The sequence below is a fragment of the Castor canadensis genome, chromosome 17, assembly GCF_047511655.1.
Source record: "Castor canadensis chromosome 17, mCasCan1.hap1v2, whole genome shotgun sequence".
NCBI classification, from domain to species: Eukaryota; Metazoa; Chordata; class Mammalia; order Rodentia; family Castoridae; genus Castor; species Castor canadensis.
Window position 1 is genome coordinate 40,421,013 of NC_133402.1, and position 13,685 is coordinate 40,434,697.

The window sequence follows — 13,685 nt, forward strand, 5'->3', positions numbered from 1 at the left end:
GTTCTGTGAAGGACAGAAGTCCCTCATCTGCTTCTGATCGGGTGTGGCTCCATCTCAGCAAGCTCCCTCAGGTCAGCCCAGGCCCAAGGTCTGCATAGAGATGGGCCTGACTGAATTCCTGAGCATGGCTGTGTCTTCCTCTATTGTAATCACTCTGCTGATGTCTCCACGTCCTCTTTTCCATTTTGGGGGTTTGTGATGGGAAAGAACTGGGTTTCAGGGGAAAGTCTGAAGGGTGAGGCTCTGCCTTTTGTTGTCCTCATGGCTTTGAGAGCTCCCTGACCTTTCTTCCCAGTTCAGCAGGGCTATGCAAGGAGTGTGGCAAGAATGTCTTCACATTGCTTTCCTTTCCAAACACTGGAGCTATCAAAAATATGTGGGATGGTCATGTGAGAGGATCAGTTGTCAGGCTCCTACTGCAGGTGAGATGAGGGAGACCTTTTGGGGGGGAATCCCCAACACATGTCTCTCCATCTTATAGGCCCCAGCATAACTGATCTGAAGGAAGGAAAAACTCATTCAAAAGTCCACATTCTCTCCTGTGACTTTCTGCCTTTTCCATGTTTTGCCCCCATCAAGTGTTACATCCAGGGGGAGGACATGACCGGCATAGTTAGGATGGTGACTCCACTAGGCTCTTGTGCTCTAAAACTGGCCATGATGGCAAAGCCTCCCAGGGCCTGTCTCCCAGAAGGAAAGACACAGTACTGGGCTGAAGCGTGAAGCATTCTCTGAACACCCAACTCCATTCTCCCCATGCTTGATGTGAGCGAGGGGGCAGCATGGTCAGCCATGCTCAGGCCCATAGGTTAGGAGTTGCAAACTCAAGTGCACATGGAGGCCAGGCAGGTGACTCAGTCTTTTGCAAACCAAGCTCTCAGTGGGCATCAAGGGGCAGCCACCACTTGTCTCTGGCATTGTGGCATCTCTTCCAAGTTTTCAAGGGAAGCCAGAAATACAGCTTTTTACATAGAACCTCCCAAGTTTGAAAAGAATGGTAGTTAATTCAATGTAAAACATTTGGGGTCCAGAATAAATCCCGATGGTAGGCTGGGAGGCCTCCTTTTTGCAGCCTCTGTTTTAGTGCAGGGGAAAAGCAGCAAGTGACCAATGTGCACTCAACCATACTCAGAGCTCCCTGAAGTCCTCTTTGGATGAGGGAGTCACAAGACAAACACTTGCCAAATAGGACAAGAACAGAGGAACAGAATGTGAGGAGAGGATGAACACAGAGGAGCTGGTGAGTACTGTCTCAGAGTCCTAGGTTGAATGTTTCCAGAATTCCCTGTGGCTGCCCATCCTCCTATCTGCAGATGAGTTTCCCACACTGACTGTGACTCCCCCCAGCCAATGCAGGTATGCTCTGGGACCTTTCACTGTGGCTCTAGCCCAAGCAGCAGTGCCCCTCTGACTTCAGGGATAAAGGTGAGCATTACCTCACTGCACCCCAGGACCTGGGGCTCCACTTTCCGCTGCTGCCGGCAGTCTGCCTGACATGCACTGGCCTCAGCCTCAGAGGAGGTGGTCTCTGACACCTGGCTCCAGGCCCTGGCCTCCGGTGGGACCTCAGGGCCTTCAGAGACAGGCTGGGATTCCTGCTGAAGAGACCCCAGCCTGAGCTGAGCCCACACACCCAACTCGAGGGTCTCCAGGACCCTGGTTTGTGGGCTCTGTCCATACCTCTTGGCCTCTTTCTGGACCTGCATCTCACTAAAGACCCTCCCTGAGGGCCCTGAGTGGGTGAATGAGAGGCTCCTTTTAGGTCCAAAGGGCCTATCACCAGACAATGCCTTGGTCAGCCTGGTGTAAATCTCCCCTTTTCTGACTTCTTGGAAGGGCATAGCAGGGCCATGATGCCATCTCAGGAGTGCTACCAACTCCATTTAGGAAGGAGTTCCCAAGGCATCAGCTTGCTTGCACATCTGTGTGACACACACACACACACACACACACACACACACACAGCACGTACAGTTCATGCGCACATGCTGGTTCCCCAGGGAGCCAGTCAACAGGCTCAAGAGAAGGAAAGGAGAGGGAAAAGGAGGAGCAGCCGGAATTCTACTCCTGTGCAGGAAATAATTGGAAGCTGTGGTCCTGGTAACACACACTCTCCCTCCCCCACTGCCACCGCCACTGCCATACAACCTGATTAAAAGGGCCAAAGCTAGTTTCTGGGACCATAAGGAGGCAGGAGGAGCGGAAGCAAGCCTGAGCCTCAGAGCAACTTCCCTCACAGGGAGTGCAGCCAGGCCATACCAGTGCCAGCCCAGGAATGTCCAGTTACATGGAGAGAGCCACTGGACCTGCTTGACCTAAAGACCTAAGAAGAAGCCATCAGAGCCTGGCTCAGGCCAAGGGAAAGCTAAGGGGCGGGAACTGTCTGTTTTGGCCAGACCTGGTCCCAAGTGTTAAAAATAACAGGTTGGGAGATAAGATAGTGCTGTCTCTGACACCTCAGTCTTAGGGAGGCTTATTTTTAAATCTCAGAATTAGCCCAGGAATGGGAGGAGGGGAAGGGGCAGCCAGGAGGTCAGGAGCCTGGCACTCCTCCCTCGCCCAGACATTCAGCCTTGCTGGTCCTGCAGGTGGACAATCATCAGGGTGGGCTTGGAGGGTCAGGGTCCCAGGCCCCTATCCTAGACTCATGAAGAACTCCTAGCAAGTTTCCCTCTTGCCATGCCTCAGTTTCCCTCCCTGTACAATTAGCTGCCAACAGCCAGCCAGGGGATGAATGGACAACAGCTGATCTTGGCACCCCTCTGTTGTGGGGAGTGGGCCTGTCTTCTGTTTCACCCTTCTTCTGCTGGGGCTCTGAGTGAGGATGGGTCCCTGGACAGCAATACTGGGGGGCCCTATACAAATAGGTGCTATGGACATGTACGGTAGAGGAGGTCTCACCTGCTTGCTGGATTCTTCCTCAGTTTCCAGGCTGTTCTCCTCGTCCTCCTGGTCATCCATGTCCGACTCAGCCACAGCAATTGGCACACACACAGGCTCTAGATCCCCAGGGGTGCCCTGGCCTGGCCGATTGCCTTCCTCAAATCGTGTTTCCTTACGGGCTGGTGGTGCTTTCTCTACCTCTGGAGGTGGTGGGGAACTGGCAGTAGCAATGCAGCTGGGCGGCTGGCCATGGGTGGCAAGAGCTGCAGGCTTCTTGGGCCGCCGCAGAAGCCCACAGCAGAAGTCCCAGGTGGTCCTTTTGACGAAGTGCAGGCCCCGCTGGATTCGGGCCAGAGCCAGCTGGAGGTTGTTCATCTCTCCGTCTTCATCAGGGGCTGTGAGGTTGTCTGCACTGAAGGAGCTGAGCAGCAAGGCCAGGAAGAGGTTCAGGACCTGTCGAGGCAATGGGTCAGGCTCACCTAGGCACTTCCTTGCATGCACTCAGCCATAGCTCCAGAGAGGGGAAATGGAGGCCCAGAGATCTTGAACACTACCTATGGTATGAAAAGCAGTTTGGAGGCTCCAACCTCTCCTTTTCTTGAATATGAAAAAAAACAGACTCATATCTTTCCTCCCAAGGGCTCAGACACAATCTGAAATAAAGACCTTGTGTCCTAGCTCAAGCTCAGTGGGAGAGCCACAGTTCACTCTATGTCAAAGGCTACAGATGGGGATGAAATGCAGCCAGGGGCTCACCCAAGGTCACACAGGAAGGCTAGGGAAAGCCCTGTACTGATACCAGCTGCCTCAACCACATTGGCCTTCCTCTCCCTCCACTTCCACCTGTTGCCTTGGGAATAATGGAGTAGGGGGCTTGGGGTGGACACAGGGTTCCTTCTTGGGAAATGGGAGTCCAGGAAACTCTAGCCTTCTCAGGAAGGCATGAGGGGCCCTCAGGTTATGCCAGACCATCTGCAGGGTCAGGCCACAGTCAGGGTCACCTGGATGGGTGCTATGTAGAAGACCAGATAACTGCAAATGTGACGATTTAGTCTTTGTAAAGTAAAAGGACAAGGGCTGGGCTTGGGTCCATTTCCCAGCCTTGTGGAGGGTAAGTGCAGATGGCGGTGGACTCTTCCCAGACATGGGTCAGATTGGCCCCAGAATATCCCCTGGCTGATATTCTGTTCCACTGTGGGCTTGGTGTCTCTTTCTCCCAGTCCTCCAGGAGGGAGTGTAGTTCAATGAGCCCTTGCAGCAGGGTGACTGGTGAGAGCAGGCGCAGTTTTCTGTGGAAATCACTGAGTCCCTGCTACGGCTTCTCACAAGCCTCTAAGAGATGCCCCCCCACCAAGGACCCTGCACCTGTCATAAATCTGGGAATGAGGGGACCAGGCTGTAATTCCAGTCACTCAGGAGGTAGAGATCAGGAGGATCAAAGCTTCCGCCCACCAGAAAAACCCTTCCCAGAAAGCTGGGAAGGAGGGACCAGGCATGGTGGTTCACAACTGTAATCCCAGCCACTCAGGAAGCAGAGATCAGGAGGATCAAAGTGCCACCCTGGGGAAAAAGTTAATGGGCACGTTCTCAGCAAAAAAAAGCTGAGATGTGCACCTGTGGTCCTAGCCAGAGGCAAAAACGCAAGACCCTACATGAAAAATAACTGAAGCAAAAAAGGGCTGAAGGTGTGGTTCTAGTAGTAAAGCACCTTCCTAGCAAGTGTAAGGCCCTGAGTTCAAACCCCAGTACCAAAAAACCAAAAACAGAAACAACAACAACAAAAACTGAGAATGAGAATTTTTTGATGGGAGGGAGTTGGTAAGGCTGGAGGGCCAAGCCTTAGGTTTTGGTTGAAAAGTAACACATGTTCAGGAGGCCAGTATGGAAGGGCTGAGGGGTAGGCGCTCCCACACCATTTCTACTGGTCTGAGCACTTGTGACACCTGGCAGCCTTTTCCATATTGTCACTGTGTGAGTTATGTGATGAGAATTAGCGTTGCTGTCTGCACTGACCTCTGGCCTGAGTCACAGGGCCCAGGCACAGCCCACCTCTGTTCTTGCAATCCACAGTGATCCTCTCCTTGTAGCCCTCACCCACATCCCCTGATCTCCAGGAGTGCTGAGCACAGTCTGGAGGCAAGACAGGGGAGCACCTGGTGGCCCTGTCCACCCACACAGCACCCGAGGGCCTCCCTTGTTGCAGGCTTCCGAAGTTTGGCTTCTTCCAGGTCTTCCTCGTCAATCATGTTAGGCTCCCAGCCCTGCCTGATCATCACTTCCCATTTCAATGGCAAGCTTGTTTCCACCCACGCTCCCCGCCCAGCAGCAGCCCAATTCCCGAGGCGGCCAGGAGGGGCTGTGTGGGCTGGCGTTAGCTCCCTCCTCCAGAGCCTCTAATCTTCTCATCCCCAGCCAAATCTGCTCGGAAATGGCAGGGCTCTGCGAGGGGCAGCCCAGCCTAGTCACAGGCTGGGCTTTCTCCTTAGAACAGAGTCTGGCAATGCCTGGGGCTGGACTGTGTGAGCTCCCCTCAAAGTGGTGGCCTTTTGAGGGGATGTGAGAAGGTTTGTGGGGCCAAAGAGCTAGGTGCCACTGGCACTGTGCACAGATGCCCTGGTTCCTCTTTGTGCTCTGAGGAGGACTGACCCTAATATAATATGGCTTGTCCTGGCCTGGTTAAGGCACCTGGGAGAAGAAAGAAGGCAGGTGGAAGGAGGAAATGCTCTGGAACCTACAACCCATAGTTCTTGTCCCACTGCAGCTGGAAAGGTAAATCTGAAACCTATGTGGCTGATGTGACCCCGTGCTGCCTGCAACAGACACAACAGCTCCAGCAGTGCCAGACTATGTGGGCATGATGCCTGATCATGGGTGAGCTACCTGTGCACCCAAGAAGTGTCCTTGTCCACATCTGCAGTGACACGGATGTCTCCCTGAACCACTGGCTTTTCTCAACCTTGCCTCTTCCTGAGGACCCTTCTCTGGCGTTTAGACTTTGATCTCTTTCAATACTGGAATTCTGCACAAGGCACAAGGAGGCCATAGGAACAAAGGCCTGGTTCTGTATGATGGGATGGCAGGGACTTCCACCACAGCCACTCAAGGTGACACCAAAAGGTCCTTCTGGGCCCCACTGCACCTGGACCACATGTCTGCACCTATACTTTGCTTACTGTCTTCAGTATTATTTGTTTATCAGGGACGTTCCAAACCTTTCTCCAGGAAGCCCTCCTTGACTTCTATAGCCAGAAGGGAACAACACCCATGAGCTCCTTAATGGCTCTGATCATAACTAGTCTGAGTTATTTCAGGCCCGTTCAAACTCCGCGCGGCCCCAGTCTCCCAAGTTAGAGAGTAGTGTCAGGGCTGGGGCAAGGCTATATTTACCTCCTAATGTCCATCAGCACCTGGCACAAAATTTTGCAAATGTTTGTTACCCTGAACTGAAAACCATCTCCAAATTCACTGATAATGAATGACAAGTCAATAAACAAACTAAAATGAGTGAATAATAATGAGTAAACAGATAAATAAATAAAGAGTAAATGGATGGATGAGTAAGTGAGTGAGTGAGTAGCTGGATGGATAAATGGACACATGGGTGAGCGGACAGATGGGTGATGGATGAATGGATGGAGGGTTGGATATAAGGGTGAGCAAATACATGTGTGTGAATAAATGGGGGGCGCTGATGGATGGGTGGTTGATAGATGGATGATGTATGTGTGATGAATGAATGGATGAATGAGTGAGTAACCAGATGGGGTAAAGGATGAATGACTGGTGCATGAATGAATAAATGGTTGGGATGATTGGTAACTGAGTAGACAGAAAGTAGATGGTGGATGGGTAATAAATAGGCAGGTGTATGGATGAGTAGCTAGATGAAAGAGTGAATGGGTAAGAGAATAATGGGTTGGGTTGATGATAAGCGAATAGATGGATGGGCAAAAGGGGGCACAGGTGGATGAACTGATGGATAAGAGATTGATGTCTAGGTGACTGGGTGGATAGAAGGAAATGTAAGTGAATGGATGGATTGATGCCTGGGTGGGTGGGAAGCTGAATGGTGAGCGTGAATGTGTGAGGCTCTTGGCTGACTCACCACAAGGTTGCCGATGACCATGACAAGTAAGAAAACCAGCAGGCACAGTGACTGCCCAGACACCTCCATGCAGTCCCACATGGTCTCAATCCACTCGCCACAGAGGATGCGGAAGATGATAAGGAAGGCGTGGAAGAAGTCCATCATGTGCCACCTGGGCAGCAGGCCGGAGTCGCTGATGCGGTGCCGCAGCTCCGAGTAGTTCTTGCCGAAGAGCTGCATGCCCACCACAGCGAAGATAAAGACGATGATGGCCAGCACCAGCGTCAGGTTGCCCAGCGCCCCCACCGAGTTCCCGATGATCTTGATGAGGGTGTTCAGGGTGGGCCACGATTTGGCCAACTTGAAGACCCGCAGCTGGGGAAGGGAGAAGAGTAGGGGTCCTCGTGAGGGGTTTTGGTCTCTGCTGCTCTCCCCAATCCTAACTGAAAGCCCTAGGAAGCTTTGGAAGTCACAGATCCCTGCTTCTCCCATTTCTCCAAGACCACCGCTATTCTCTACAGCCCGAGGGCAGCCTCCCTGGACTCTGCTCTGGGGCCAGGCCAACAGCTCCAACCCATCCCCCCACCTCAGCTCCTACAAGCACTCTCTTATAAGGACTGCGTAGTAGATCTCCCCAACCTGAATGCTTCCTCTTTCAGACCTGTCTCCATCAGGGACCGTTCGGGATAGCTGAGATCATCTCTGGCTCATCCAATCTCCCTCTTTCTTTCCTCTCAGTTTTCACAAAGGAAGAAATGGGGCAGGTATTCTATGGATACCTATGATGTGTTGGGCCTGTGCATAGGATGGATTCTCAGCTCTCAAGGTCAGCACTAAGGTCAGCACTATTATGAGCTCATTCAACAGGTAAAGAAACCACCCTTTGAAGGTAGAGTGACTTCCCTTATGTAAGCGCCTGAGCTTTCCTTACCACCCCCACCAGCTATCCTTCGTCCCAAGTGGAGCCACCCACAGTCCTCAGGACCTCCTCCTGAAAGGCTTTCCTAACCAGGCCCCAGTTCCACATCTGGACATCTCAAGCATTTGAGCTCCAAGTGTGGTTTGCAGACTGGCAGCAATGGCACTGCCTGAGCGAGACCCACTGAATCAGGCTCAGATTTTTTTTTTTTTTGGTGGAACTGAAGTTTGAACTCAGAGCCTCAAGCTTGCTAGGCAGGTGCTCTGCCATTTCAGCCACACCTCCAGGCCTTTTGCTTTCAGTTTGTTTTTCAGATAAAGTCTTATACTGCCTAGGCCAGCTTTGGGTAGAGATCCTCCTATCTCTGCCTCCTGAGTAACTGGAATTACAGGTGTGCCCCATCATGACTGGCCTGTTTGAAATAGTGTCAGGCTGACTTTTGCCCAGAGTGGCCTTGAACCTTCTATCCTTTTATCTCCATGTCCCAAGTGGCTGGAATTACAGGAGGTCATGACCATACCTGATGGCCTATGCATTTTTTTCATTTCTTTCTTTCTTTTTTTTTCAGTACTGGGGTTTGAATTAACACTTGTTAGGCAAGCACTCAACTACTTGAACCACACCCCGAGCCTAGCCTCTGCATTTTAACAACACCTTCAGTGATCAATGTGCACATTAAAGTTTAAAAGATGCCGATTCATCAGGTAGAGCTCTGGGTGAGTGATCAATAGACCTGGCTCCACAACCTGTCATGTGGCTTTGGGAAATTCATTTCCTCTCCTCATCTGTGAAATGGGGAAGAAGCAATATCCTATGCATCCTTGCGGACTAAAGGGGATGCCATAAAGGGCTCTGCAGTCATCAGGATGCCACCTTAATGGCCCCTCTGGAGGGGTGCCTTCTTCTATTTTGCCCACTTCCACCTGACACCCCCAGCATTGGGCTACACACATAGGGGTACCCAGCAAAGGCTTTTGGGTGATGGCATGACAAATCAAAGCAGAGTATTTGAGTGTGTCCAGCCCTCCCCCGCCCCCCTGCTGTGGGGTACCAGGCGGAAGGAGCGCAAAACCGATAGGTTGCCCATTCGGGACAGGCCCAGCTCCATGAGGCTAAGGATGACGATGATGCTGTCGAAGATGTTCCAGCCCTGCTGGAAGTAGTAGTAGGGGTCAAGGGCAATGATCTTGAAGGTCATCTCTGCTGTGAAGATCCCCGTGAACACCTGAGGAGGAAGAGGAAGCAGGAGTCAGGTTCCTGAAGTTTGGGCTAGAATCACTCTGGCCAGTAAGGGCATCCTGCTTCCTGACCCTTGCTCTAGCAGGGCTTCTCTCAGGGCTCTCCGTGGCACCTGCTTGGCCATGGCTCTCTTCTCCAGCCTGATGCCCAGGCCTCTTGGCTGTTTGCCAAGAGTAATGGTAGATCAGCCCTCAGGAACAGCCTGGGCCCCCCGTGGCCTAAGTAGAGACAATTCTAGGAGGCACCAGCAGCAGGGGAGGATGAGGTGGGCGGTGACAACCCACCACTCAGTGCACTCTCCATAAGGAGTGCCTTTGTCCCACACATGCAAAATCCATACATCCTCCCAGACACTCCTGGTGCTCATGACTAAAGCCTTTGCCCACACTGCTCCATTGTCTGGCTGCCATCTCTCCTTCTCCACAACCTAGCTCTTACTGCAATTATAACCAGCCACCATCTCTCCAGGACTGACACCATGCAGGTGCTGGGCTACAGTGCTTTGCATTAATCCATCCAACAACCTGATGAGGAAATATCATTGTCCCCATCTTACAGGTAGGAAAACAGGCACTGAGAAATTCAGTAGCTGTCTGGAGTCATGTAGCTGGTACATTCAAGACCCAAAAGAAACCAGTGCTGTCCTGCAAGGTTTAGAGCATCCCTGGCTTTCTGGTGACATTCCTGAGTGGTCATTCTGGCCTTTGTAAAGCTACCCAGCCTTAGCCAATAGAACAGGAGCCCATGGTATGGTGGGCCAGGCACCTGCAACTCAGCAAGCTGCCCCAAAGAGTTCCTGGAGGAGGGGATGTCTGGTGAGGAAGTCAGAGGCCTGTCAATGGGCTGCTTGGCTGTGGAGAGGAGGTGGGGGGCTACCCTGAGGGTAGGGAGGAGGCATTCAAGCTCTTTTGCTGGGCAGAGGACTGGGGTACCCCTAGGAATAGTGCCAGGCCTGCAGAAGTCATAAAGATACAGGAATCAGAGACAGATGTGGCTGGGGCACCTCACTGGGGTCAGCAATCACAAGGGGAGGTCACCCTGGCATTTGCACCCTCAGAAAGCTCTGTGCTTAGAGAGGCATTTGTTGCTTGTCCCAGCACCTGCTTTTCCCCCTCTGCTCAGAGGAGGCCCTGTGGAGGTAGGCTGGGGCAGGCACTGTCACACAGGGCTCCACCAGTCAGCCTGGACTTCATGTGTCCAGAAGGAACTATTCCCTGCCAGCCAGCTGGCCTTTTGGGTAACGGAGGAGGCTTAAAAACTCTAGCCTCTGCCCAAATTCCTGGGCTGCTCTCACAGGCACATTAGAAGCATCTATGAGTTCTGCCTGTTTCCCCAGTTCCTAAGCTTGTTCCCATAATTTCTCTATCTCTGATTCCATCTCCTTGCTTCTTCCTCCTCAGGGTCTTTGCATGCACTGCTCTCTCTCCCTGCAGCATCTCCCTACCCCCTCCCACAAGGCTCACTCTGGGTCCCAGATGAAAAGCCACTGAATCCATGGGCTTCCTGGCTCGTGCTTTAGCAAGAACTCACATACCTGCCAGCTGTGCAGGTGTGGGCACTCTGTGTTTGGAATGTAACTCCTTGACAGGAGAGACCTTTTTGGTCTTACTATGCCTGGGACACTGCCTAGCCCATTGGTGGCCTGCCAATATTTGTTGAGTCAATCATGGTGAGCTTTTGACCTGTCTGGCACTACTCAGATCCACTTCACCATCTTACAGGAACCTCAGCCCTCATGAACCAGCACTCCCTCATTAGGCTTCACTGAGAGCCCCAAGGGGTGGGGCCTGGGTTGCACCTTCCTTTGGCCCCTGCCACTGACCTTCCCCAGCACCTCCCTAGGCACACAACGGTGGGGGCATATTTTTTTTGGCAGTATTGGGATTTGAGCTGAGGGCCTTCACCTTGAGCCATTCCACCAGCACTGTGAGCCACTGGTGCCCTACAGGGGGTGGGGGTGGGCATTTTTAAGGCCTGTCTGACAGACCTACTCAGTTCTGGGGAATGGAGCTCAGAAATGGCCCTGCATCTCACTTTGCTCAAGATCCCAGCTATTTAGTGGAAAGACAGCAGCTACCAGGGGAAAAAAGGATCAAGAAAAAAAGACTGAAGAGGCTCTCAAGAAGGCCTTTGGGAAGTGACAAATGAATGATTCTGTGGCGATCAACAGCATCACCCAGAAACTACAGAAATGCAGAATTGTGGAAGAAGTCAGAGCCTGCTGAAGCAGAATTTGCATTTTTTTTTTTTTGAGTACTGGAGTTTGAACTCAGGGCCTCACACTTGCTAGGTAGGTGCTCTACCACTTAAGCCACTCCGCCAGCCCAGAATCAGCATTTTGACTAGATTCCTAGGTAATTTGAGGTTTGAGAAGTGCTGATTTTTGTTTCTTTAGTTTTTGGTTTTCTTTGGTTTGGGGATTTCTTCAGTTTTTGTTTTCTTTAGTTTTGGGTTTCAACTCAGGGCTCTGCACTTGCTAGGCAGGTACTCCACCACTTGAGCCACACCTCCAGCCCTTTTTGCTTCAGATAGGGTCTCGTGTTTTCTCTAGGGCTGGTCTCTGTTTGTGATCTGCCTACATTTGCCTCCCACATAGCTGGGATTACAGGCATTTACTGCTTTGCCTGGCAAGAAGTGTTGTTTTCAAGCACAGGTTCTCTAACTCAGTGCACACTGGAGTCACCTACGGAGTCTTGAAAATGCCGGCACCTGGATTCTATCCCAGAGGCTCTTCTTAAATTGGAGTAGAGTGCAGCTCAGGCACACAGACTTCCAAGCACTTCCCAGGTGGCTAACATGCAGTTAAGCTTGAGAAACAAATGGAATTCGGCACCAGACCTGCTCCCTTCATAAGCTCTCCCAGATGTTCTAAGGTCACACAATCACAGCTTCATGTTCTCAGAGGTACAGAGGATGGTACAAAGCAGGGTCAGTCACCATGTGACCCTGGGCCAGTTTCATCATCTCTCTGAGGCTGGAGTGTCCCTATATGTAAAGTAGGGATGGTAAGTCCACCAGGGGGTTCTAAGAGTTAGAGCTGATGGATGTAAAGTGGATGCTCATGGGAGAGGGTGATGTCTGTTACCACCAGCAGCGTTTATTATGACCCGAGAGTGGCCAGGAGCGCCAGATGCAGGCGCTCACTGAGACCCAGAAGATGGCTCTGCATGTGAGGAGGACTCCTGACAAGAGGCCCACCATCAGCACTGATGGCAGCTTTCCAGCAAGCAGGGACTTTCTGGGAACCCCCACCTCTTCTTGACCTTGGCACATGTTTTAATGGGGTCATACTCTTTGTGAACACCCTTCCATGTTAGCGAACCATAATCTACAGCACCGCCTGCTCTTTTTAAACAGTGGCACACTCCACTGCAGAGCTGCGCTGTAACTAGTCTAACCAATGCCCTGTGATAGGCATTTTTCCTATTAAAAACATCGCCACAATACACATTATTTACATACAGATTGTCCAGTTCTTTTCAAAGGACAGTTTTGGAAGTGGAAATGCATCAATGATCATTTTAGAGACAAGTTTTATCAATCCCACAGACTGCGTGTGAGCAACTGTCTCCCTCCAGCCATAGTAATACCAGGTGTCCCATTTCCACAACTGTTTCTGATTCAACAGGTCATGGTTGTTTTATTGGCCATTTCTTTAATTTTTGTATTTCTTCCTTCATGAAACTACCTGTTCATGTCCTTTGCTATTGTTCTTTACAGTGTTAGCTTTTTTTGAATTGCTTGTAAACATACTTTACACATTAGGGATGTAATTTTCCTGGTTTGTCATGTATGTATATATACAGATTTTTTTTTTGTCCAGATGGGACTGGGGTTTCAACTCAGGGCTTCAAGCTGATAAAGCAGGAGCTCTGCCACCACTGGCGCCACATCTCCAGTCCATTTTGCCCTGATTGTTTTGGAGATGGGGTTATTGTGAACTATTTGCCCTGGCTGTCCTCCAGCTTCAATTCTCCTGATATCAGCCTCCCAAAAGTAGTTAGGATTACAGGTGTGAGCCTCCAATGCCCAGCTATTTTTACTATATTTTTAAAATAAAAAATAATTTTAAGAATATATACTTAGTAGGTAAGGTAATGAGTTCCTCTGAACCTACAACAAACTGCCAAATATTAACATCTTGCCATATGTGTTTCAAATGTTGTTTTATTTGTCTTCACAAAATAATAGTAGCAAAGACTTAAATAGGATTTGCTCTATGTCAGGCATTGGTACAGTGTCTTATATGTTAAATCATTTAATCCCTCTAATAATCCTGTGGGATATGTAATGATGTAATGTTATTATTGCCATTTTATAGACAGGGAAACTGACACACAGAAGTTAAGCCACTGACTCACACGAAGGCTCCCACCATGGTCTTACCTGCTCTGTGCTACCACAGGTGAGCACGAAGCCACCCAGTGTGTCACATTCACTCCAAGGCAATCACCATCCCAAATCTGACATTTATCATTCCTATTCATGTTTCCACATTCTAAATGTACATAATAATAGATAGTATTTTTGCATTATGTTAAGCTCTAAAGAAAAAGT

At 50.7% G+C, this 13,685-nt stretch overlaps 1 protein-coding gene across 4 annotated transcripts in view; it reads right to left on the reverse strand.

The window, feature by feature from the left end:
- Scn5a (sodium voltage-gated channel alpha subunit 5) overlaps positions 1-13,685 on the reverse strand; it is a 96,640-nt gene that overhangs the window by 27,901 nt on the left and 55,054 nt on the right. For 2 of the 4 annotated variants that reach the window (XM_074059835.1, XM_074059836.1), the window contains exons 15-18: positions 8,941-9,114; positions 6,989-7,345; positions 2,902-3,336; positions 1,437-1,595 (exon numbers count right to left, since the gene is read on the reverse strand). In XM_074059835.1, coding sequence (XP_073915936.1) covers positions 1,437-1,595; positions 2,902-3,336; positions 6,989-7,345; positions 8,941-9,114 — 1,125 coding nt within the window. The remainder of the gene's footprint in view (positions 1-1,436; positions 1,596-2,901; positions 3,337-6,988; positions 7,346-8,940; positions 9,115-13,685) is intronic. The other 2 variants (XM_074059837.1, XM_074059838.1) reach the window with 1 other exon arrangement.